Source organism: Salvelinus fontinalis, chromosome 11 (genome assembly GCF_029448725.1).
Source record: "Salvelinus fontinalis isolate EN_2023a chromosome 11, ASM2944872v1, whole genome shotgun sequence".
NCBI lineage: Eukaryota > Metazoa > Chordata > Actinopteri > Salmoniformes > Salmonidae > Salvelinus > Salvelinus fontinalis.
The window spans coordinates 58284775-58312539 of record NC_074675.1 but is presented as its reverse complement, the minus strand read 5'-3'; the positions used below and the strand labels follow the sequence as shown (position 1 = coordinate 58312539).

General features: G+C 47.0%; 1 protein-coding gene across 1 annotated transcript in view; it reads left to right on the top strand.

Moving 5' to 3' along the window:
- LOC129866009 (sperm acrosome developmental regulator-like) overlaps positions 1 to 27765 on the top strand; it is a 99611-nt gene that overhangs the window by 34722 nt on the left and 37124 nt on the right. Inside the window, exon 3 of the mRNA XM_055939145.1 lies at positions 4543 to 4700. Within this exon, the coding sequence (XP_055795120.1) occupies positions 4543 to 4700 (158 nt within the window). The remainder of the gene's footprint in view (positions 1 to 4542; positions 4701 to 27765) is intronic.

Here is a 27765-nt window from a genome sequence, read left to right as displayed (position 1 = left end):
ATGTTCCTTTTAATGTTATAGATTATATTGCTTTGTCTCTCAGCTCGTTCACAGCCCTGTGAAAGCTACCTGTGTTGCTGATATTTAGTCCTATATACGTGTCGTTTTTGGTGTGTTCTAATAGAACTGTGTTCAAATAGAATTTAGATTTGTCATCCTTATTTCCCGACCTTTTTTGGAATATCATTATTTTAGTTTTCTTTAGGATGATCTAGATGCTGCTGTAACCCCTCCTTAGTGGGAGACAGCAGCACCAGGTCATCTGCGTACAGCAGACACTTGATTTCAGTGTTGTGTAGGGTGAGACCAGGTGCTGCCAATTCTTCTAATGTTTTTGCCAATTCATTAATGTAGATGTTAAATAGTGTTGGACTTATTGGGCAGCCCTGTTTCACTGAGACAAATCAAATGTATTTATATAGTCCTTCTTTCATCAGCTGATATCTCAAAGTGCTGTACAGAAACCCGGCCTAAAACCCCCAACAGCAAGCAATGCAGGTGTAGAAGCACGGTGGCTAGGAAAAACTCCCTAGAAAGGCCAGAACCTAGGAAGAAACCTAGAGAGGAACCAGGCTATGAGGGGTGGCCAGTTCTCTTCTGGCTGTGCCGGGTGGAGATTATAACAGAACATGGCCAAGATGTTCAAATGTTCATAGATGACCAGCAGGGTCAAATAACAATAATCACAGTGGTTGTCGAGGGTGTAGCAAGTCAGCACCTCAGGAGTAAATGTCAGTTGGCTTTTCATAGCCGATCATTGAGAGTATCTCTACCGCTCCTGCTGTCTCTAGAGAGTTGATAACAGCAGGTCTGGGACAGGTAGCACGTCCGGTGAACAGGTCAGGGTTCCATAGCCGCAGGCAGAACAGTTGAAACTGGAGCAGCAGCACGGCCAGGTGGACTGGGGACAGCAAGGAGTCATCATGCCCAGTAGTCCTGACGTATGGTCCTAGGGCTCAGGTCCTCCGAGAGAGAGAAAGAGAGAAGAAGAGAATTAGAGAGAGCATACTTAAATTCACACAGGACACCGGATAAGACAGGAGAAGTACTCCAGATATAACCAACTGACCCTAGCCCCCCGACACAAACTACTGCAGCATAAGTACTGGAGGCTGAGACAGGAGGGGTCAGGAGACACTGTGGCCCCATCCGATGATACCCCCGGACAGGGCCAAACAGGAAGGATATAACCCCACCCACTTTGCCAAAGCCCAGCTCCCACACCACTAGAGGGATATCTTCAACCACCAACTTACTATCCTGAGACAAGGCCGAGTATAGCCCCCACACCACTAGAGGGATATCCTCAACCACCAACTTACAATCCTGAGACAAGGCCGAGTATAGCCCCCACACCACTAGAGGGATATCCTCAACCACCAACTTACAATCCTGAGACAGGGCCGAGTATAGCCCCCACACCACTAGAGGGATATCCTCAACCACCAACTTACAATCCTGAGACAAGGCCGAGTATAGCCCCCACACCACTAGAGGGATATCCTCAACCACCAACTTACAATCCTGAGACAAGGCCGAGTATAGCCCACAAAGGTCTCCACCACAGCACAACCAAGGGGGGGGCGCCAACCCAGACAGGAAGATCACCTCAGTAACTCAACCCACTCAAGTGACGCACCCCTCCTAGGGACGGCATGAAAGAGCACCAGTAAGCCAGTGACTCAGCCCCTGTAATAGGGTTGGAAGAAGAAGAAGTCTGTTGGCTTGTTGTTAATTCATTAATGTAGATATTAAATAGTGTTGGACCACAGGCCTTTTTGGGTTGGAGATCGTTTTTCCAATAGTTCTTCTGTAATTGGGGTATCCACAGGATTCTGATAGGCGTTGACTGCTGATTCAAAGATTTGTAAATGTTCTTGTATATCTTGTTGTTCTGTGCTGTTTGTTATATTGCTGTAGAGGTTTGCAAGTGATTTCTCCTCATATCCCCATTTTGGACAGCCAAATGGTGAGGTTTGTTTATTTTATTCCAGTTCTCCCAGAAGTGGTTTGATTCTCATTATTCCTCAACTCCATCCATTTGATTTCTAATGTTCCTTTGTTCTTAGGGTTTGTATTGCTTTAGTGTTTCCCCATATTTTTGTTGTCTGGTTCTCTGGGTTTTTGATTAGAAATATTTCTCAGTGACTTCTTCAGATTTCTCCAATCATCAAACTATCAATTATCAAACCATTTTTCATTCTCTGTTATTTCTGGTTTGTTCTTATGTGTCTTTAGATTAGCCAAGGAGGTTCATTTGTCAAATATAAAGTTTATATTCCAAACGGACAAATTTACACCATTGCTGCAAGAGAATGTTAAGGCTAAAAAGTTGTCCAGGAGAGATTTTTTTTTTGTTGCTACTAATTGCTTTTTGGTAGATTTCTGTTCTCACTCCATCTATAGGCCTGTTTAGTACCATGTCATTTATTGGGCCGTGATGCTTCATGGTTGGGTTCCACTCTTTTCAGATACACTGTGAATTTACTGTGGTCTGAGAGAGGTGTTAGTGGGCTGACTGTGAAGGCTCTGAGAGAGGTGTTAGTGGGCTGACTGTGAAGGCTCTGAGAGAGGTGTTAGTGGGCTGACTGTGAAGGCTCTGAGAGAGGTGTTAGTGGGCTGACTGTGAAGGCTCTGAGAGAGGTGTTAGTGGGCTGACTGTGAAGGCTCTGAGAGAGGTGTTAGTGGGCTGACTGTGAAGGCTCTGAGAGAGGTGTTAGTGGGCTGACTGTGAAGGCTCTGAGAGAGGTGTTAGTGGGCTGACTGTGAAGGCTCTGAGAGAGGTGTTAGTGGGCTGACTGTGAAGGCTCTGAGAGAGGTGTTAGTGGGCTGACTGTGAAGGCTCTGAGAGAGGTGTTAGTGGGCTGACTGTGAAGGCTCTGAGAGAGATGTTAGTGGGCTGACTGTGAAGGCTCTGAGAGAGGTGTTAGTGGGCTGACTGTGAAGGCTCTGAGAGAGGTGTTAGTGGGCTGACTGTGAAGGCTCTGAGAGAGATGTTAGTGGGCTGACTGTGAAGGCTCTGAGAGAGGTGTTAGTGGGCTGACTGTGAAGGCTCAGAGAGGTGTTAGTGGGCTGACTGTGAAGGCTCTGAGAGAGGTGGTAGTGGGCTGACTGTGAAGGCTCTGAGAGACTCTGGGTTTAGGTCGGTGAGGAAGTAGTCTACAGTGCTGCTGCCAAGGGATGAGCTGTAGGTGTACCTACCAAAAGAGTCTCCTCTCAGCCTGCCATTGACTATGTACAGACCCAGCGTTCGACAGAGCCTCAGGAGCTGTGCTCCGTTTGAGTTTTTTACTTTGTCATAGTTGTTTCTGTGGGGGGGGGGGGGGTCGAGGACTGGGGGGGGGGGGGGTCGGGGATTGTGGGGGGGGGGGGGGGGGGGGGGGAGGTTGTTGCTTCCTGGTAGGTGTTTATCCCCATGACTGTTAATAGTGTCTTGTTCTTCTGCTGTTCTAGCATTCAGGTCTCCACAGACCAGTACGTTGCCTTGGGCCTGAAAGTGACTCATCTCTCCCTCTAGAATGGAGAAGCTCTCTTCGTTGAAGTAGGGTGACTCTGAGGGGGGAATGTATGTGGCACAGAGGAAGACGTTTTTATCTGTCAAGATAGCCTCCTTGTTGATTTTTAACCAGATAAAGAATTCTCCTGTTTTGATCAATTCGATTGAATGAGTTAGTTCAGATTCATACCATAATAGCCTTCCCCCCGAGTCTCTGCCCTGTCCCGAGTCTCTGCCCTGCCCCGAGTCTCTGCCCTGTCCCGAGTCTCTGCCCTGCCCCGAGTCTCTGCCCTGCCCCGAGTCTCTGCCCTGTCCCGAGTCTCTGCCCTGCCCCGAGTCTCTGCCCTGCCCCGAGTCTCTGCCCTGCCCCGAGTCTCTGCCCTGCCCCGAGTCTCTGCCCTGTCTGATTCCTTTTAATTAGGTGGATGGTAGGATTATCTCCCTATAACCTAGTGGACAGCCAGTGGAAACATCACCTCTGCACCATGTTTCCTGTAGTACTACAATATCAGCATCATCCATTTCTTTCAGGAAGTCTGGGTTTCTGCTCTTTAGTCCAAAAGCAGAGGACTTCAAACCTCGTATATTACAACATGCAAAGATTTCATAACTGTTTTTTTCTCCCTCTCTCCTCTCTGTCGGTCCCTTTCTCCCCCTCTCTCTCTCTCTGTCGGTCTCTCTCTCCCCCTCTCTCTGTCGGTCTCTCTCTCCCCCTCTCTCTGTCGGTCTCTCTCTTCCCCTCTCTCTGTCGGTCTCTCTCTCCCCCTCTCTCTGTCGGTCTCTCTCTCCCCCTCTCTCTCTTTCTGTCGGGGTCTCTCTCTCTGTCGGGGTCTCTCTCTTTCTGTCGGGGTCTCTCTCTCTCTGTCGGGGTCTCTCTCTCTCTGTCGGGGTCTCTCTCTCTCTGTCGGGGTCTCTCTCTCTCTGTCGGGGTCTCTCTCTCTGTCGGGGTCTCTCTCTCTGTCGGGGTCTCTCTCTGTCGGTCGGTCTCTCTCTCTGTCGGGGTCTCTCTCTCCCCCTCTCTCTCTCCCCATATCCACTCTCTCTAGTCTCTGTTGAGAGTGTCTCATTCCCAGCCCAGCTCCCCTGGGCCCCCCCTAAAGGGTAGAGATGGTACGTTCCTACCCAGTCTGACTCCCATCCAGACTTCTTCGGCCTGGTCCATGTTCGGCTCCGGGGAGGCTGTCCATCTGCTGGGGGACGACAGGTATGGTCTGTGTGTGTGGGTCTGTGTGTGTGGGTCTGTGTGTGTGTGGGTCTGTGTGTGTGTGGGTCTGTCTGTGGTGTGGTGTGTGTGGGTCTGTCTGTGGTGTGGTGTGTGTGTGGGTCTGTCTGTGGTGTGTGTGTGTGTGTGTGTGGGTCTGTCTGTGGTGTGGTGTGTGTGTGTGTGTGGGTCTGTCTGTGGTGTGTGTGTGTGTGTGTGGGTCTGTGTGTGTGTGGGTCTGTGTGTGTGTGGGTCTGTGTGTGTGTGGGTCTGTGTGTGTGTGGGTCTGTGTGTGTGTGGGTCTGTGTGTGTGTGGGTCTGTGTGTGTTAGACTTCCTCTAGTACAGTGGGTGGATTTGACCCCCGTCATGTTTCTGTTGGGTGGAAGGTGTTGTTTTTGAGAGAGGGCTGATTCTCTATTGTGCTGTGTGTGTGTGTGGGGGGGCAGGTTTAGTAGCAGCAGAGTGCCAAATACCCCACACTGTGATAGAGAGGCCACCCAGAGTAGTGTGTGCATATGGATGGACCCCAGGTGGTTGGACTTGTGAAAGTATCACTCTCCTGTCAGTCATGCCGGCTCAAGGACAGGCTCCACACCTTCCCAGTTTCTCTGCTCAGAATAGAGAAGTAAGGCTTCTCAGCACTTCACAGCACAGTGAGCACAGTCACAGAGATGGCCGAAATACTGCAACCACCTCTCATCATTCTCGTTGTTTTCTGCCGTTCAATCAAACTTGGTATTTTATTAGCAGCAGCTACTCTTCCTGGGGTCCACGTGAAGCATGACATAATACAGAACATTCACTTGACAAGAACAGCTCAAAGACAAAACTACAAACATTTTAAAATGACAACAATAGAACTAGAAGGTTCTGTACTGACTAAATACTGAGAAAAAACCCATAGAGACCTAATATTCTAGGACTATGTTTACCGTGTACTAATTCATATTCTAGGACTACGTTTACCGTGTACTAATTAATATTCTAGGACTATGTTTACCGTGTACTAATTCATATTCTAGGACTACGTTTACCGTGTACTAATTCATATTCTAGGACTACGTTTACCGTGTACTAATTCATATTCTAGGACTACGTTTACCGTGTACTAATTCATATTCTAGGACTACGTTTACCGTGTACTAATTCATATTCTAGGACTACGTTTACCGTGTACTAATTCATATTCTAGGACTACGTTTACCGTGTACTAATTAATATTCTAGGACTACGTTTACCGTGTACTAATTCATATTCTAGGACTACGTTTACCGTGTACTAATTAATATTCTAGGACTACGTTTACCGTGTACTAATTCATATTCTAGGACTACGTTTACCGTGTACTAATTCATATTCTAGGACTACGTTTACCGTGTACTAATTAATATTCTAGGACTATGTTTACCGTGTACTAATTCATATTCTAGGACTATGTTTACCGTGTACTAATTAATATTCTAGGACTATGTTTACCGTGTACTAATTAATATTCTAGGACTATGTTTACCGTGTACTAATTCATATTCTAGGACTACGTTTACCGTGTACTAATTCATATTCTAGGACTACGTTTACCGTGTACTAATTCATATTCTAGGACTACGTTTACCGTGTACTAATTCGTATTCTAGGACTACGTTTACCGTGTACTAATTAATATTCTAGGACTATGTTTATCGTGTACTAATTAATATTCTAGGACTACGTTTACCGTGTACTAATTAATATTCTAGGACTACGTTTACCGTGTACTAATTAATATTCTAGGACTACGTTTACCGTGTACTAATTAATATTCTAGGACTATGTTTACCGTGTACTAATTAATATTCTAGGACTACGTTTACCGTGTACTAATTAATATTCTAGGACTACGTTTACCGTGTACTAATTAATATTCTAGGACTACGTTTACCGTGTACTAATTAATATTCTAGGACTATGTTTACCGTGTACTAATTCATATTCTAGGACTATGTTTACCGTGTACTAATTAATATTCTAGGACTACGTTTACCGTGTACTAATTCATATTCTAGGACTACGTTTACCGTGTACTAATTAATATTCTAGGACTACGTTTACCGTGTACTAATTAATATTCTAGGACTACGTTTACCGTGTACTAATTAATATTCTAGGACTATGTTTACCGTGTACTAATTAATATTCTAGGACTACGTTTACCGTGTACTAATTAATATTCTAGGACTACGTTTACCGTGTACTAATTAATATTCTAGGACTATGTTTACCGTGTACTAATTCATATTCTAGGACTATGTTTACCGTGTACTAATTCATATTCTAGGACTATGTTTACCGTGTACTAATTCATATTCTAGGGCTATGTTTATCGTGTACTAATTCATATTCTAGGGCTATGTTTATTCTATTACACAGCCTACGTATCAGAACATACACTGTCAGTTACACATACAGTCAGAGGGTGCTGCGTGCAGCCGAACGCACCATTGGGTGCTGCCTGCCCTACAGGACACCTAGAGACCCAGGTGTCACGGGAAGGCCAAGCCGAACGCACCATTGGGTGCTGCCTGCCCTACAGGACACCTAGAGACCCAGGTGTCACGGGAAGGCCAAGCCGAACGCACCATTGGGTGCTGCCTGCCCTACAGGACACCTAGAGACCCAGGTGTCACGGGAAGGCCAAGCCATGCCCTGTTCTCTCCGCTTCAATCACTCAGACACAGGCAGTACAGGAGCGTCATGGCAACAACTGGAGAACAAGTTCTCATTTACAACTGCGACCTGGCCAAGATAAAGCAAAGCAATGCGACACAAACAACAACACAGAGTTACACATGGAATAAAGGTACAGTTGATAACACAATAGAAAAGTCTATATACAGTGTGAGCAAATGTAGTAAGAGTAGGGAGGTAAGGCAATAAATAGGCCATAGAGGTGAAATAATTACGATATAACAATTAAACACTGGAGTGATAGATGATGATGTTCAGGTAGAGATACTGGGGTGCAAAGGAGCAAAATTAATAATTAACAGTATGGGGATGAGGTAGTAGGGTGGGCTATTTATAGATGGGCTATGTACAGGTGCAGTGATCTGTGAGCTGATGCTTTAAGCTAGTGAGGGAGATATGAGACTCCAGCTTCAGTAATTTTTGCAATTCATTCCAGTCATTGGCAGCAGAGAACTGGAAGGAAAGGTGGCCAATAGAGGAATTGGCTTTGGGGATGACCAGTGAAATATACCTGCTGGAGCGCGTGCTACGTGTGGGTGCTGCTATGCTGACCAGTGAGCTGAGAAGGCGGGGCTTCAACTAGCAAAGACTTATAGATGACCTGGAGCCAGTGGGTTTGGCGACGAATATGAAGTGAGGGCCAGCCAACGAGAGCGTACAGGTCGCAGTGGTGGGTAGTATATGGGGCTTTGGTGACAAAACGGATGGCACTGTGATAGACTGCATCCAATTTTTATGAGGAGGATCACTCATCAGCAGGAGTGATGGAGAATTTATTGCGAAATGATTCTAGATATCATTTTGGATTGGAGATGTTTGATGTGAGTCTGGAAGGAGAGTTTACAGTCTAACCAGACACCTAGGTATTTGTAGTTGTCCACATATTCTAAGTCAGATCCGTCCAGAGTAGTGATGCTAGTCGGGCGGGTGCAGGCAGCGATCGGTTTAAAAGCATGTATTTAGTTTTACTAGCATTTAAGAGCAGTTGGAGGCCACGGAAGGAGAGTTGTATGGCATTGAAGCTCGTCTGGAGGTTAGTTAACAGTGTCCCGAGAATTGAACCCTGTGGCACCCCCATAGAGACCGCCAGAGGTCCGGACAACAGGCCCTCCGATTTGACACACTGAACTCTGTCTGAGAAGTAGTTGATGAACGAGGCGAGGCAGTCATTTGAGAAAGCAAGGCTGTTGAGTCTGCCGTTAAGAATGTGGTGATTGACAGTCGAAAGCCTCTGAGAGTCCAGATTGTCTAGCCCGGCTGATTTGTAGGGGTCCAGACTTTGCCGCTCTTTCAGAACATCAACTATCTTGATTTGGGTGAAGGAAAAATGGGGGAGGTTTGGGCGAGTTGCTGTGGGGGGGTGCAGAGCTGTTGACTGGGGTAGGGGTAGCCAGGTGGAAAGCATGGCCAGCCATAGAAAAATGCTTTTTGAAATGATCAATTACCGTAATTGCTGGACTATTAAGCGCACCTGAATATAAGCCGTACCCACTGAATTTTTTACAAATATGTATTTTGTACATAAATAAACCGCACATGTCTATAAGCTGCAAGTGCCTACCGGTACATTGAAACAAATGAACTTTACACAGCTTTTAAACAAAACACGGCTTGTAACAAAAATAAATAGCAGTAAACAGTAGCCTACCAAGAAAGTCAAACTTGCGGTGGCGATTGTTTTGGCTTTCAGTCGGATCAGTTCCAACGTCTCATCATCGACTCATTAAGGCTCCCGTGCAGCAGCTCTATTTCCCTTTCCAACAGCCAGATCGATCGCCTTCAACTTGAAAGCTGCATCATATGCATTTCTCCGTGTCTTTGCCATGATGAGGGTGACAAAATGACTACCGTTATCAGAATGATGGCAAGTTTGAGCGCGCTCAATTTACGTCACATTATGTGACGGTGCTCAGTTTTTTGGCGGCATGAATCTTGTGAAAAAAAACAAACATAAATTAACCGCGAGGTTCATAGCGTGGGAAAAAAGTAGCGGCTTATAGTCCGGAAATTACGGTATCGTGGATTTATTGGTGGTGACAGTGTTTCCTAGCCTCAGTACAGTGGGCAGCTGGAAGGAGGTGCTCTTATTCTCCATGGATTTTACAGTGTCGGCCAATAGTTTCTACCCCCAGACCATCAGGCTGCTGAATAGACAGAACAGTTGAAACTGGAGCAGCAGCACGGCCAGGTGGACTGGGGACAGCAAGGAGTCATCAGGCCAGGTAGTCCTAATGCATGGTCCTAGGGCTCAGGTCCTCCGAGAGAAAGAGAGAATTAGAGAGAGCATACTTAAATTCACACATGACACCGGATAAGACAGGAGAAATACTCCAGATATAACAGACTGACCCTAGCCCCCCGACACATAAACTACTGCAGCATAAATACTGGAGGCTGAGACAGGAGGGGTCAGGAGACACTGTGGCCCCATCCGATGATACCCCCGGACAGGGCCAAACAGGAAGGATATAACCCCACCCACTTTGCCAAAGCACAGCTCCCACACCACTAGAGGGATATCTTCAACCACCAAATTACCATCCTGAGACAAGGCCGAGTATAGCCCACAAAGATCTCCGCCACAGCACAAACCAAGGGGGGGCGCCGCCAACTCAGACAGGAAGACCATGTCAGTGACTCAACCCACTCAAGTGACGCACCCCTCCTAGGGACGGCATGGAAGAGCACCAGTAAGCCAGTGACTCAGCCCCTGTAATAGGGTTGGAGGCAGAGAATCCCAGTGCAGAGAGGGGAACCGGCCAGGCAGAGACAGCAAGGGCGGTTCGTTGCTCCAGAGCCTTTCCGTTCACCTTCACACTCCTGGGCCAGACTACACTCAATCATATGACCTACTGAAGAGATGAGTCTTCAGTAAAGACTTAAAGGTTGAGACCGAGTCTGCGTCTCTCACATGAATAAGCAGACCATTCCATAAAAATGGAGATCTATAGGAGAAAGCCCTGCCTCCAGCTGTTTGCTTAGAAATTCTAGGGACAATTAGGAGGCCTGCGTCTTGTGACCGTAGCGTACGTATTGGTATGTACGGCAGGACCAACTCGGAAAGATAGGTAGGAGCAAGCCCATGTAATGCTTTGAAGGTTAACAGTAAAACCTTGAAATCAGCCCTTGCCTTACAGGAAGCCAGTGTAGGGAGGCTAGCACTGGAGTAATATGATCACATTTTATGTTCTAGTCAGGATTCTAGCAGCCGTATTTAGCACTAACTGAAGTTTATTTAGTGCTTTATCCGGGTAGCCGGAAAGTAGAGCATTGCAGTAGTCTAACCTAGAAGTGACAAAAGCATGGATACATTTTTCTGCATCATTTTTGGACAGAAAGTTTCTGATTTTTGCAATGTTACGTAGATGGAAAAAAGCTGTCCTTGAAACAGTCTTGATATGTTCGTCAAGAGAGAGATCAGGGTCCAGAGTAACGCCGAGGTCCTTCAGTTTAATTTGAGACGACTACAACCATCAAGATTAATTGTCAGATTCAACAGAAGATCTCTTTGTTTCTTGGGACCTAGAACAAGCATCTCTGTTTTGTCCGAGTTTAAAAGTAGAAAGTTTTCAGCCATCCACTTCCTTATGTCTGAAACACAGGCTTTCAGGGAGGGCAATTTTGGGGCTTCACCATGTTTCATCGAAATGTACAGCTGTGTGTCATCCGCATAGCAGTGAAAGTTAACATTATGTTTTCAAATGACATCCCCAAGAGGTAAAATATATAGTGAAAACAGTAGTGGTCCTAAAACGGAACCTTGAGGAACACCGAAAATTACAGTTGATTTGTCAGAGGACAGACCATTCAGAGACAAACTGATATCTTTCCGACAGATAAGATCTAAACCAGCCCAGAACTTGTCCGTGTAGACCAATTTGGGTTTCCAGTCTCTCCAAAAGAATGTGGTGATCGATGGTGTCAAAGGCAGCACTAAGGTCTAGTAGCACGAGGACAGATGGAGCCTCGGTCTGACGCCATTAAAAGGTCATTTACCACCTTCACAAGTGCAGTCTCAGTGCCATGATGGAGTCTAAAACCAGACTGAAGCATTTCGTATACATTGTTTGTCTTCAGGAAGGCAGTGAGTTGCTGTGCAACAGCTTTTTCCAAAATGTTTGAGAGGAATTGAAGATTCGATATAGGCCGATAGTTTTTTATATTTTCTGGGTCAAGGTTTGGCTTTTTCAAGAGAGGCTTTATTACTGCCACTTTTAGTGAGTTTGGTACACATCCGGTGGATAGGGAGCCGTTTATTATGTTCAACATAGGAGGGCCAAGCACATGAAGCAGCTCTTTCAGTAGTTTAGTTGGAATATGGTCCAGTATGCAGCTTGAAGGTTTCGAGGCCATGATTATTTTCATGAATGTGTCAAGAGATATAGTACTAAAACACTTGAGTGTCTCCCTAGATCCTAGGTCTTGGCAGAGTTGTGCAGACTCAGCTGTTTCTACCCCCAGACCATCAGACTGTTGAATAGACACCACTAGTCAGCTGTTTCTACCATCAGACCATCAGACTGTTGAATAGACACCACTAGTCAGCTGTTTCTACCATCAGACCATCAGGCTGCTGAATAGACACCACTAGTCAGCTGTTTCTACCCCCAGACCATCAGACTGCTGAATAGACACCACTAGTCAGCTGTTTCTACCATCAGACTGCTGAATAGACACCACTAGTCAGCTGTTTCTACCATCAGACCATCAGACTGCTGAATAGACACCACTAGTCAGCTGTTTCTACCATCAGACCATCATACTGCTGAATAGACACCACTAGTCAGCTGTTTCTACCATCAGGCTGCTGAATAGACACCACTAGTCAGCTGTTTCTACCCCCAGACCATCAGACTGCTGAATAGACACCACTAGTCAGCTGTTTCTACCCCCAGACCATCAGGCTGCTGAATAGACACCACTAGTCAGCTGTTTCTACCATCAGACCATCAGCCTGCTGAATAGACACCACTAGTCAGCTGTTTCTACCCCCAGACCATCAGACTGCTGAATAGACACCACTAGTCAGCTGTTCTACCCCCAGACCATCAGACTGCTGAATAGACACCACTAGTCAGCTGTTTCTACCCCCAGACCATCAGACTGCTGAATAGACACCACTAGTCAGCTGTTTCTACCCCCAGACCATCAGGCTGCTGAATAGACACCACTAGTCAGCTGTTTCTACCATCAGACCATCAGCCTGCTGAATAGACACCACTAGTCAGCTGTTTCTACCCCCAGACCATCAGACTGCTGAATAGACACCACTAGTCAGCTGTTTCTACCCCCAGACCATCAGACTGCTGAATAGACACCACTAGTCAGCTGTTTCTACCCCCAGACCATCAGACTGCTGAATAGACACCACTAGTCAGCTGTTTCTACCCCCAGACCATCAGACTGCTGAATAGACACCACTAGTCAGCTGTTTCTACCATCAGACTGCTGAATAGACACCACTAGTCAGCTGTTTCTACCATCAGACCATCAGACTGCTGAATAGACACCACTAGTCAGCTGTTTCTACCATCAGACCATCAGACTGCTGAATAGACACCACTAGTCAGCTGTTTCTACCATCAGGCTGCTGAATAGACACCACTAGTCAGCTGTTTCTACCCCCAGACCATCAGACTGCTGAATAGACACCACTAGTCAGCTGTTTCTACCATCAGGCTGCTGAATAGACACCACTAGTCAGCTGTTTCTACCCCCAGACCATCAGACTGCTGAATAGACACCACTAGTCAGCTGTTTCTACCATCAGACTGCTGAATAGACACCACTAGTCAGCTGTTTCTACCATCAGACCATCAGACTGCTGAATAGACACCACTAGTCAGCTGTTTCTACCATCAGGCTGCTGAATAGACACCACTAGTCAGCTGTTTCTACCCCCAGACCATCAGACTGCTGAATAGACACCACTAGTCAGCTGTTTCTACCATCAGGCTGCTGAATAGACACCACTAGTCAGCTGTTTCTACCCCCAGACCATCAGACTGCTGAATAGACACCACTAGTCAGCTGTTTCTACCATCAGACTGCTGAATAGACACCACTAGTCAGCTGTTTCTACCATCAGACCATCAGACTGCTGAATAGACACCACTAGTCAGCTGTTTCTACCATCAGACCATCAGACTGCTGAATAGACACCACTAGTCAGCTGTTTCTACCATCAGGCTGCTGAATAGACACCACTAGTCAGCTGTTTCTACCCCCAGACCATCATACTGCTGAATAGACACCACTAGTCAGCTGTTTCTATCATCAGGCTGCTGAATAGACACCACTAGTCAGCTGTTTCTACCCCCAGACCATCAGACTGCTGAATAGACACCACTAGTCAGCTGTTTCTATCCCCAGACCATCAGACTGCTGAATAGACACCACTAGTCAGCTGTTTCTACCCCCAGACCATCAGGCTGCTGAATAGACACCACTAGTCAGCTGTTTCTACCATCAGACCATCAGCCTGCTGAATAGACACCACTAGTCAGCTGTTCTACCCCCAGACCATCAGACTGCTGAATAGACACCACTAGTCAGCTGTTTCTACCCCCAGACCATCAGGCTGCTGAATAGACACCACTAGTCAGCTGTTTCTACCATCAGACCATCAGCCTGCTGAATAGACACCACTAGTCAGCTGTTTCTACCCCCAGACCATCAGACTGCTGAATAGACACCACTAGTCAGCTGTTTCTACCCCCAGACCATCAGACTGCTGAATAGACACCACTAGTCAGCTGTTTCTACCCCCAGACCATCAGACTGCTGAATAGACACCACTAGTCAGCTGTTTCTACCCCCAGACCATCAGACTGCTGAATAGACACCACTAGTCAGCTGTTTCTACCATCAGACTGCTGAATAGACACCACTAGTCAGCTGTTTCTACCATCAGACCATCAGACTGCTGAATAGACACCACTAGTCAGCTGTTTCTACCATCAGACCATCAGACTGCTGAATAGACACCACTAGTCAGCTGTTTCTACCCCCAGACCATCAGACTGCTGGATAGACACCACTAGTCAGCTGTTTCTACCATCAGACTGCTGAATAGACACCACTAGTCAGCTGTTTCTACCATCAGACCATCAGACTGCTGAATAGACACCACTAGTCAGCTGTTTCTACCATCAGACCATCAGACTGCTGAATAGACACCACTAGTCAGCTGTTTCTACCATCAGGCTGCTGAATAGACACCACTAGTCAGCTGTTTCTACCCCCAGACCATCAGACTGCTGAATAGACACCACTAGTCAGCTGTTTCTACCATCAGGCTGCTGAATAGACACCACTAGTCAGCTGTTTCTACCCCCAGACCATCAGACTGCTGAATAGACACCACTAGTCAGCTGTTTCTACCACCAGACTGCTGAATAGACACCACTAGTCAGCTGTTTCTACCCCCAGACCATCAGACTGCTGAATAGACACCACTAGTCAGCTGTTTCTACCCCCAGACCATCAGGCTGCTGAATAGACACCACTAGTCAGCTGTTTCTACCATCAGACCATCAGCCTGCTGAATAGACACCACTAGTCAGCTGTTTCTACCCCCAGACCATCAGACTGCTGAATAGACACCACTAGTCAGCTGTTTCTACCCCCAGACCATCAGACTGCTGAATAGACACCACTAGTCAGCTGTTTCTACCCCCAGACCATCAGACTGCTGAATAGACACCACTAGTCAGCTGTTTCTACCATCAGGCTGCTGAATAGACACCACTAGTCAGCTGTTTCTACCATCAGGCTGCTGAATAGACACCACTAGTCAGCTGTTTCTACCATCAGACTGCTGAATAGACACCACTAGTCAGCTGTTTCTACCCCCAGACCATCAGACTGCTGAATAGACACCACTAGTCAGCTGTTTCTACCATCAGACTGCTGAATAGACACCACTAGTCAGCTGTTTCTACCCCCAGACCATCAGACTGCTGAATAGACACCACTAGTCAGCTGTTTCTACCCCCAGACCATCAGACTGCTGAATAGACACCACTAGTCAGCTGTTTCTACCCCCAGACCATCAGGCTGCTGAATAGACACCACTAGTCAGCTGTTTCTACCATCAGACCATCAGCCTGCTGAATAGACACCACTAGTCAGCTGTTTCTACCCCCAGACCATCAGACTGCTGAATAGACACCACTAGTTAGCTGTTTCTACCCCCAGACCATCAGACTGCTGAATAGACACCACTAGTCAGCTGTTTCTACCCCCAGACCATCAGACTGCTGAATAGACACCACTAGTCAGCTGTTTCTACCCCCAGACCATCAGACTGCTGAATAGACACCACTAGTCAGCTGTTTCTACCCCCAGACCATCAGACTGCTGAATAGACACCACTAGTCAGCTGTTTCTACCCCCAGACCATCAGGCTGCTGAATAGACACCACTAGTCAGCTGTTTCTACCATCAGACTGCTGAATAGACACCACTAGTCAGCTGTTTCTACCCCCAGACCATCAGACTGCTGAATAGACACCACTAGTCAGCTGTTTCTACCCCCAGACCATCAGGCTGCTGAATAGACACCACTAGTCAGCTGTTTCTACCATCAGACCATCAGGCTGCTGAATAGACACCACTAGCCAGCTGTTTCTACCATCAGACTGCTGAATAGACACCACTAGTCAGCTGTTTCTACCATCAGACTGCTGAATAGACACCACTAGTCAGCTGTTTCTACCATCAGACCATCAGGCTGTTGAATAGACACCACTAGTCAGCTGTTTCTACCCCCAGACGATCAGGCTGCTGAATAGACACCACTAGTCAGCTGTTTCTACCCCCAGACCATCAGACTGCTGAATAGACACCACTAGTCAGCTGTTCCTACCCCCAGACCATCAGACTGCTGAATAGACACCACTAGTCAGCTGTTTCTACCCCCAGACCATCAGACTGCTGAATAGACACCACTAGTCAGCTGTTTCTACCCCCAGACCATCAGACTGCTGAATAGACACCACTAGTCAGCTGTTTCTACCCCCAGACCATCAGCCTGCTGAATAGACACCACTAGTCAGCTGTTTCTACAATCAGGCTGCTGAATAGACACCACTAGTCAGCTGTTTCTACCCCCAGACCATCAGGCTGCTGAATAGACACCACTAGTCAGCTGTTTCTACCATCAGACTGCTGAATAGACACCACTAGTCAGCTGTTTCTACCCCCAGACCATCAGACTGCTGAATAGACACCACTAGTCAGCTGTTTCTACCTCTAGACCATCAGGCTGCTGAAAAGACACCACTAGTCAGCTGTTTCTACCATCAGACCATCAGGCTGTTGAATAGACACCACTAGTCAGCTGTTTCTACCCCCAGACCATCAGGCTGCTGAATAGACACCACTAGTCAGCTGTTTCTACCCCCAGACCATCAGACTGCTGAATAGACACCACTAGTCAGCTGTTTCTACCCCCAGACCATCATGCTGCTGAATAGACACCACTAGTCAGCTGTTTCTACCCCCAGACCATCAGACTGCTGAATAGACGCCACTAGTCAGCTGTTTCTACCATCAGACTGCTGAATAGACACCACTAGTCAGCTGTTTCTACCCCCAGACCATCAGACTGCTGAATAGACACCACTAGTCAGCTGTTTCTACCATCAGACTGCTGAATAGACACCACTAGTCAGCTGTTTCTACCATCAGACCATCAGGCTGCTGAATAGACACCACTAGTCAGCTGTTTCTACCATCAGACCATCAGACTGTTGAATAGACACCACTAGTCAGCTGTTTCTACCATCAGACCATCAGACTGCTGAATAGACACCACTAGTCAGCTGTTTCTATCCCCAGACCATCAGGCTGCTGAATAGACACCACTAGTCAGCTGTTTCTACCATCAGACCATCAGACTGCTGAATAGACACCACTAGTCAGCTGTTTCTACCCCCAGACCATCAGACTGCTGAATAGACACCACTAGTCAGCTGTTTCTACCCCCAGACCATCAGACTGCTGAATAGACACCACTAGTCAGCTGTTTCTACCATCAGGCTGCTGAATAGACACCACTAGTCAGCTGTTTCTACCCCCAGACCATCAGGCTGCTGAATAGACACCACTAGTCAGCTGTTTCTACCCCCAGACCATCAGACTGCTGAATAGACACCACTAGTCAACTGTTTCCACCCCCAGACCATCAGGCTGCTGAATAGACACCACTAGTCAGCTGTTTCTACCCCCAGACCATCAGACTGCTGAATAGACACCACTAGTCAGCTGTTTCTACCATCAGACTGCTGAATAGACACCACTAGTCAGCTGTTTCTACCTCCAGACCATCAGACTGCTGAATAGACACCACTAGTCAGCTGTTTCTACCATCAGACTGCTGAATAGACACCACTAGTCAGCTGTTTCTACCATCAGACCATCAGGCTGCTGAATAGACACCACTAGTCAGCTGTTTCTACCATCAGACCATCAGACTGTTGAATAGACACCACTAGTCAGCTGTTTCTATCCCCAGACCATCAGGCTGCTGAATAGACACCACTAGTCAGCTGTTTCTACCCCCAGACCATCAGACTGCTGAATAGACACCACTAGTCAGCTGTTTCTACCCCCAGACCATCAGACTGCTGAATAGACACAACTAGTCAGCTGTTTCTACCATCAGACTACTGAATAGACACCACTAGTCAGCTGTTTCTACCATCAGACCATCAGACTGCTGAATAGACACCACTAGTCAGTTGTTTCTACCATCAGACCATCAGGCTGCTGAATAGACACCACTAGTCAGCTGTTTCTATCCCCAGACCATCAGACTGCTGAATAGACACCACTAGTCAGCTGTTTCTACCATCAGGCTGCTGAATAGACACCACTAGTCAGCTGTTTCTACCATCAGGCTGCTGAATAGACACCACTAGTCAGCTGTTTCTACCATCAGACTGCTGAATAGACACCACTAGTCAGCTGTTTCTACCCCCAGACGATCAGACTGCTGAATAGACACCACTAGTCAGCTGTTTCTACCCCCAGACCATCAGGCTGCTAAATAGACACCACTAGTCAGCTGTTTCTACCCCCAGACCATCAGACTGCTGAATAGACACCACTAGTCAGCTGTTTCTACCCCCAGACCATCAGGCTGCTGAATAGACACCACTAGTCAGCTGTTTCTATCCCCAGACCATCAGACTGCTGAATAGACACCACTAGTCAGCTGTTTCTACCCCCAGACCATCAGACTGCTGAATAGACACCACTAGTCAGCTGTTTCTACCATCAGACTGTTGAATAGACACCACTAGTCAGCTGTTTCTACCCCCAGACCATCAGACTGCTGAATAGACACCACTAGTCAGCTGTTTCTACCATCAGACTGCTGAATAGACACCACTAGTCAGCTGTTTCTATCCCCAGACCATCAGACTGCTGAATAGACACCACTAGTCAGCTGTTTCTATCCCCAGACCATCAGACTGCTGAATAGACACCACTAGTCAGCTGTTTCTACCCCCAGACCATCAGACTGCTGAATAGACACCACTAGTCAGCTGTTTCTACCATCAGGCTGCTGAATAGACACCACTAGTCAGCTGTTTCTACCATCAGACTGCTGAATAGACACCACTAGTCAGCTTTTTCTACCATCAGGCTGCTGAATAGACACCACTAGTCAGCTGTTTCTATCCCCAGACCATCAGACTGCTGAATAGACACCACTAGTCATTTGTTTCTACCCCCAGACCATCAGGCTGCTGAATAGACACCACTAGTCAGCTGTTTCTACCATCAGGCTGCTGAATAGACACCACTAGTCAGCTGTTTCTACCATCAGACCATCAGGCTGCTGAATAGACACCACTAGTCAGCTGTTTCTACCATCAGACCATCAGACTGATGAATAGACACCACTAGTCAGCTGTTTCTACCATCAGACTGTTGAATAGACACCACTAGTCAGCTGTTTCTACCATCAGACCATCAGACTGCTGAATAGACACCACTAGTCAGCTGTTTCTACCATCAGACTGCTGAATAGACACCACTAGTCAGCTGTTTCTACCATTAGACTGTTGAATAGACACCACTAGTCAGCTGTTTCTACCATCAGACTGTTGAATAGACACCACTAGTCAGCTGTTTCTACCATCAGACTGCTGAATAGACACCACTAGTCAGCTGTTTCTACCATCAGACTGCTGAATAGACACCACTAGTCAGCTGTTTCTACCCCCAGACCATCAGACTGCTGAATAGACACCACTAGTCAGCTGTTTCTACCCCCAGACCATCAGACTGCTGAATAGACACCACTAGTCAGCTGTTTCTACCATCAGACCATCAGGCTGCTGAATAGACACCACTAGTCAGCTGTTTCTACCCCCAGACCATCAGACTGCTGAATAGACACCACTAGTCAGCTGTTTCTACCATCAGACTGCTGAATAGACACCACTAGTTAGCTGTTTCTATCCCCAGACCATCAGACTGCTGAATAGACACCACTAGTCAGCTGTTTCTACCCCCAGACCATCAGACTGCTGAATAGACACCACTAGTCAGCTGTTTCTACCATCAGACTGTTGAATAGACACCACTAGTCAGCTGTTTCTACCACCAGACCATCAGACTGCTGAATAGACACCACTAGTCAGCTGTTTCTACCATCAGACTGCTGAATAGACACCACTAGTCAGCTGTTTCTACCATCAGGCTGCTGAATAGACACCACTAGTCAGCTGTTTCTACCCCCAGACCATCAGGCTGCTGAATAGACACCACTAGTCAGCTGTTTCTACCATCAGCCTGCTGAATAGACACCACTAGTCAGCTGTTTCTATCCCCAGACCATCAGACTGCTGAATAGACACCACTAGTCAGCTGTTTCTATCCCCAGACCATCAGACTGCTGAATAGACACCACTAGTCAGCTGTTTCTACCCCCAGACCATCAGACTGCTGAATAGACACCACTAGTCAGCTGTTTCTACCATCAGGCTGCTGAATAGACACCACTAGTCAGCTGTTTCTACCATCAGACTGCTGAATAGACACCACTAGTCAGCTGTTTCTACCATCAGGCTGCTGAATAGACACCACTAGTCAGCTGTTTCTATCCCCAGACCATCAGACTGCTGAATAGACACCACTAGTCAGCTGTTTCTACCATCAGACCATCAGGCTGCTGAATAGACACCACTAGTCAGCTGTTTCTACCATCAGACCATCAGACTGATGAATAGACACCACTAGTCAGCTGTTTCTACCATCAGACTGTTGAATAGACACCACTAGTCAGCTGTTTCTACCATCAGACCATCAGACTGCTGAATAGACACCACTAGTCAGCTGTTTCTACCATCAGACTGCTGAATAGACACCACTAGTCAGCTGTTTCTACCATCAGACTGTTGAATAGACACCACTAGTCAGCTGTTTCTACCATCAGACTGTTGAATAGACACCACTAGTCAGCTGTTTCTACCATCAGACTGCTGAATAGACACCACTAGTCATTTGTTTCTACCCCCAGACCATCAGACTGCTGAATAGACACCACTAGTCAGCTGTTTCTACCATCAGACCATCAGGCTGCTGAATAGACACCACTAGTCAGCTGTTTCTACCCCCAGACCATCAGGCTGCTGAATAGACACCACTAGTCAGCTGTTTCTACCATCAGGCTGCTGAATAGACACCACTAGTCAGCTGTTTCTACCATCAGACCATCAGGCTGCTGAATAGACACCACTAGTCAGCTGTTTCTACCATCAGACCATCAGACTGATGAATAGACACCACTAGTCAGCTGTTTCTACCATCAGACTGTTGAATAGACACCACTAGTCAGCTGTTTCTACCATCAGACCATCAGACTGCTGAATAGACACCACTAGTCAGCTGTTTCTACCATCAGACTGCTGAATAGACACCAAGTGTCAGCTGTTTCTACCATCAGACTGTTGAATAGACACCACTAGTCAGCTGTTTCTACCATCAGACTGTTGAATAGACACCACTAGTCAGCTGTTTCTACCATCAGACTGCTGAATAGACACCACTAGTCATTTGTTTCTACCCCCAGACCATCAGACTGCTGAATAGACACCACTAGTCAGCTGTTTCTACCATCAGACCATCAGACTGCTGAATAGACACCACTAGTCAGCTGTTTCTACCATCAGACCATCAGGCTGCTGAATAGACACCACTAGTCAGCTGTTTCTACCCCCAGACCATCAGACTGCTGAATAGACACCACTAGTCAGCTGTTTCTACCATCAGACTGCTGAATAGACACCACTAGTTAGCTGTTTCTATCCCCAGACCATCAGACTGCTGAATAGACACCACTAGTCAGCTGTTTCTACCCCCAGACCATCAGACTGCTGAATAGACACCACTAGTCAGCTGTTTCTACCATCAGACTGTTGAATAGACACCACTAGTCAGCTGTTTCTACCCCCAGACCATCAGACTGCTGAATAGACACCACTAGTCAGCTGTTTCTACCATCAGACTGCTGAATAGACACCACTAGTCAGCTGTTTCTATCCCCAGACCATCAGACTGCTGAATAGACACCACTAGTCAGCTGTTTCTATCCCCAGACCATCAGACTGCTGAATAGACACCACTAGTCAGCTGTTTCTACCCCCAGACCATCAGACTGCTGAATAGACACCACTAGTCAGCTGTTTCTACCATCAGGCTGCTGAATAGACACCACTAGTCAGCTGTTTCTACCATCAGACTGCTGAATAGACACCACTAGTCAGCTGTTTCTACCATCAGGCTGCTGAATAGACACCACTAGTCAGCTGTTTCTATCCCCAGACCATCAGACTGCTGAATAGACACCACTAGTCAGCTGTTTCTACCCCCAGACCATCAGGCTGCTGAATAGACACCACTAGTCAGCTGTTTCTACCATCAGGCTGCTGAATAGACACCACTAGTCAGCTGTTTCTACCATCAGACCATCAGGCTGCTGAATAGACACCACTAGTCAGCTGTTTCTACCATCAGACCATCAGACTGATGAATAGACACCACTAGTCAGCTGTTTCTACCATCAGACTGTTAAATAGACAACACTAGTCAGCTGTTTCTACCATCAGACCATCAGACTGCTGAATAGACACCACTAGTCAGCTGTTTCTACCATCAGACTGCTGAATAGACACCACTAGTCAGCTGTTTCTACCATCAGACTGTTGAATAGACACCACTAGTCAGCTGTTTCTACCATCAGACTGTTGAATAGACACCACTAGTCAGCTGTTTCTACCATCAGACTGTTGAATAGACACCACTAGTCAGCTGTTTCTACCATCAGACTGCTGAATAGACACCACTAGTCATTTGTTTCTACCCCCAGACCATCAGACTGCTGAATAGACACCACTAGTCAGCTGTTTCTACCATCAGACCATCAGACTGCTGAATAGACACCACTAGTCAGCTGTTTCTACCATCAGACCATCAGGCTGCTGAATAGACACCACTAGTCAGCTGTTTCTACCCCCAGACCATCAGACTGCTGAATAGACACCACTAGTCAGCTGTTTCTACCATCAGACCATCAGACTGCTGAATAGACACCACTAGTCAGCTGTTTCTACCCCCAGACCATCAGGCTGCTGAATAGACACCACTAGTCAGCTGTTTCTACCCCCAGACCATCAGGCTGCTGAATAGACACCACTAGTCAGCTGTTTCTACCCCCAGACCATCAGACTGCTGAATAGACACCACTAGTCAGCTGTTTCTACCCCCAGACCATCAGGCTGCTGAATAGACACCACTAGTCAGCTGTTTCTACCCCCAGACCATCAGACTGCTGAATAGACACCACTAGTCAGCTGTTTCTACCATCAGACTGCTGAATAGACACCACTAGTCAGCTGTTTCTACCACCAGACCATCAGACTGCTGAATAGACACCACTAGTCAGCTGTTTCTACCATCAGACTGCTGAATAGACACCACTAGTCAGCTGTTTCTACCCCCAGACCATCAGGCTGCTGAATAGACACCACTAGTCAGCTGTTTCTACCCCCAGACCATCAGACTGCTGAATAGACACCACTAGTCAGCTGTTTCTACCCCCAGACCATCAGACTGCTGAATAGACACCACTAGTCAGCTGTTTCTACCACCAGACCATCAGACTGTTGAATAGACACCACTAGTCAGCTTTTTCTACCCCCAGACCATCAGACTGCTGAATAGACACCACTAGTCAGCTGTTTCTACCCCCAGACCATCAGGCTGCTGAATAGACACCACTAGTCAGCTGTTTCTACCATCAGACTGCTGAATAGACACCACTAGTCAGCTGTTTCTACCATCAGACTGCTGAATAGACACCACTAGTCAGCTGTTTCTACCATCAGACCATCAGACTGCTGAATAGACACCACTAGTCAGCTGTTTCTACCATCAGACTGCTGAATAGACACCACTAGTCAGCTGTTTCTACCATCAGACTGTTGAATAGACACCACTAGTCAGCTGTTTCTACCATCAGACTGTTGAATAGACACCACTAGTCAGCTGTTTCTACCATCAGACTGTTGAATAGACACCACTAGTCAGCTGTTTCTACCATCAGACTGTTGAATAGACACCACTAGTCAGCTGTTTCTACCATCAGACTGCTGAATAGACACCACTAGTCATTTGTTTCTACCCCCAGACCATCAGACTGCTGAATTGACACCACTAGTCATTTGTTTCTACCATCAGACCATCAGACTGTTGAATAGACACCACTAGTCAGCTGTTTCTATCCCCAGACCATCAGGCTGCTGAATAGACACCACTAGTCAGCTGTTTCTACCCCCAGACCATCAGACTGCTGAATAGACACCACTAGTCAGCTGTTTCTACCCCCAGACCATCAGACTGCTGAATAGACACCACTAGTCAGCTGTTTCTACCATCAGACTGCTGAATAGACACCACTAGTCAGCTGTTTCTACCCCCAGACCATCAGACTGCTGAATAGACACCACTAGTCAGCTGTTTCTACCATCAGACCATCAGACTGCTGAATAGACACCACTAGTCAGCTGTTTCTACCATCAGACCATCAGGCTGCTGAATAGACACCACTAGTCAGCTGTTTCTACCCCCAGACCATCAGACTGCTGAATAGACACCACTAGTCAGCTGTTTCTACCATCAGACCATCAGACTGCTGAATAGACACCACTAGTCAGCTGTTTCTACCCCCAGACCATCAGGCTGCTGAATAGACACCACTAGTCAGTTGTTTCTACCATCAGACCATCAGGCTGCTGAATAGACACCACTAGTCAGCTGTTTCTATCCCCAGACCATCAGACTGCTGAATAGACACCACTAGTCAGCTGTTTCTACCATCAGGCTGCTGAATAGACACCACTAGTCAGCTGTTTCTACCATCAGGCTGCTGAATAGACACCACTAGTCAGCTGTTTCTACCATCAGACTGCTGAATAGACACCACTAGTCAGCTGTTTCTACCCCCAGACCATCAGACTGCTGAATAGACACCACTAGTCAGCTGTTTCTACCCCCAGACCATCAGGCTGCTGAATAGACACCACTAGTCAGCTGTTTCTACCCCCAGACCATCAGACTGCTGAATAGACACCACTAGTCAGCTGTTTCTACCCCCAGACCATCAGGCTGCTGAATAGACACCACTAGTCAGCTGTTTCTACCATCAGACACCACTAGTATTCAACTAGTCAGCTGTTTCTACCATCAGACTGTTGAATAGACACCACTAGTCAGCTGTTTCTACCATCAGACTGTTGAATAGACACCACTAGTCAGCTGTTTCTACCATCAGACTGCTGAATAGACACCACTAGTCAGCTGTTTCTACCCCCAGACCATCAGACTGCTGAATAGACACCACTAGTCAGCTGTTTCTACCATCAGACCATCAGACTGCTGAATAGACACCACTAGTCAGCTGTTTCTACCATCAGACCATCAGGCTGCTGAATAGACACCACTAGTCAGCTGTTTCTACCCCCAGACCATCAGGCTGCTGAATAGACACCACTAGTCAGCTGTTTCTACCATCAGGCTGCTGAATAGACACCACTAGTCAGCTGTTTCTACCATCAGACCATCAGGCTGCTGAATAGACACCACTAGTCAGCTGTTTCTACCATCAGACCATCAGACTGCTGAATAGACACCACTAGTCAGCTGTTTCTACCATCAGACTGCTGAATAGACACCACTAGTCAGCTGTTTCTACCATCAGACCATCAGACTGCTGAATAGACACCACTAGTCAGCTGTTTCTACCATCAGACTGCTGAATAGACACCACTAGTCAGCTGTTTCTACCATCAGACTGTTGAATAGACACCACTAGTCAGCTGTTTCTACCATCAGACTGTTGAATAGACACCACTAGTCAGCTGTTTCTACCATCAGACTGCTGAATAGACACCACTAGTCAGCTGTTTCTACCCCCAGACCATCAGACTGCTGAATAGACACCACTAGTCAGCTGTTTCTACCATCAGACCATCAGACTGCTGAATAGACACCACTAGTCAGCTGTTTCTACCATCAGACCATCAGGCTGCTGAATAGACACCACTAGTCAGCTGTTTCTACCCCCAGACCATCAGACTGCTGAATAGACACCACTAGTCAGCTGTTTCTACCATCAGACTGCTGAATAGACACCACTAGTCAGCTGTTTCTATCCCCAGACCATCAGACTGCTGAATAGACACCACTAGTCAGCTGTTTCTACCCCCAGACCATCAGACTGCTGAATAGACACCACTAGTCAGCTGTTTCTACCATCAGACTGTTGAATAGACACCACTAGTCAGCTGTTTCTACCCCCAGACCATCAGACTGCTGAATAGACACCACTAGTCAGCTGTTTCTATCCCCAGACCATCAGACTGCTGAATAGACACCACTAGTCAGCTGTTTCTATCCCCAGACCATCAGACTGCTGAATAGACACCACTAGTCAGCTGTTTCTACCCCCAGACCATCAGACTGCTGAATAGACACCACTAGTCAGCTGTTTCTACCATCAGGCTGCTGAATAGACACCACTAGTCAGCTGTTTCTACCATCAGACTGCTGAATAGACACCACTAGTCAGCTGTTTCTATCCCCAGACCATCAGACTGCTGAATAGACACCACTAGTCAGCTGTTTCTACCCCCAGACCATCAGGCTGCTGAATAGACACCACTAGTCAGCTGTTTCTACCATCAGGCTGCTGAATAGACACCACTAGTCAGCTGTTTCTACCATCAGACCATCAGGCTGCTGAATAGACACCACTAGTCAGCTGTTTCTACCATCAGACCATCAGACTGCTGAATAGACACCACTAGTCAGCTGTTTCTACCATCAGACTGCTGAATAGACACCACTAGTCAGCTGTTTCTACCATCAGACCATCAGACTGCTGAATAGACACCACTAGTCAGCTGTTTCTACCATCAGACTGCTGAATAGACACCACTAGTCAGCTGTTTCTACCATCAGACTGTTGAATAGACACCACTAGTCAGCTGTTTCTACCATCAGACTGTTGAATAGACACCACTAGTCAGCTGTTTCTACCATCAGACTGTTGAATAGACACCACTAGTCAGCTGTTTCTACCATCAGACTGCTGAATAGACACCACTAGTCAGCTGTTTCTACCCCCAGACCATCAGACTGCTGAATAGACACCACTAGTCAGCTGTTTCTACCATCAGACCATCAGACTGCTGAATAGACACCACTAGTCAGCTGTTTCTACCATCAGACCATCAGGCTGCTGAATAGACACCACTAGTCAGCTGTTTCTACCCCCAGACCATCAGGCTGCTGAATAGACACCACTAGTCAGCTGTTTCTACCATCAGACCATCAGACTGCTGAATAGACACCACTAGTCAGCTGTTTCTACCCCCAGACCATCAGGCTGCTGAATAGACACCACTAGTCAGCTGTTTCTACCCCCAGACCATCAGGCTGCTGAATAGACACCACTAGTCAGCTGTTTCTACCCCCAGACCATCAGACTGCTGAATAGACACCACTAGTCAGCTGTTTCTACCCCCAGACCATCAGGCTGCTGAATAGACACCACTAGTCAGCTGTTTCTACCCCCAGACCATCAGACTGCTGAATAGACACCACTAGTCAGCTGTTTCTACCATCAGACTGCTGAATAGACACCACTAGTCAGCTGTTTCTACCCCCAGACCATCAGACTGCTGAATAGACACCACTAGTCAGCTGTTTCTACCATCAGACTGCTGAATAGACACCACTAGTCAGCTGTTTCTACCCCCAGACCA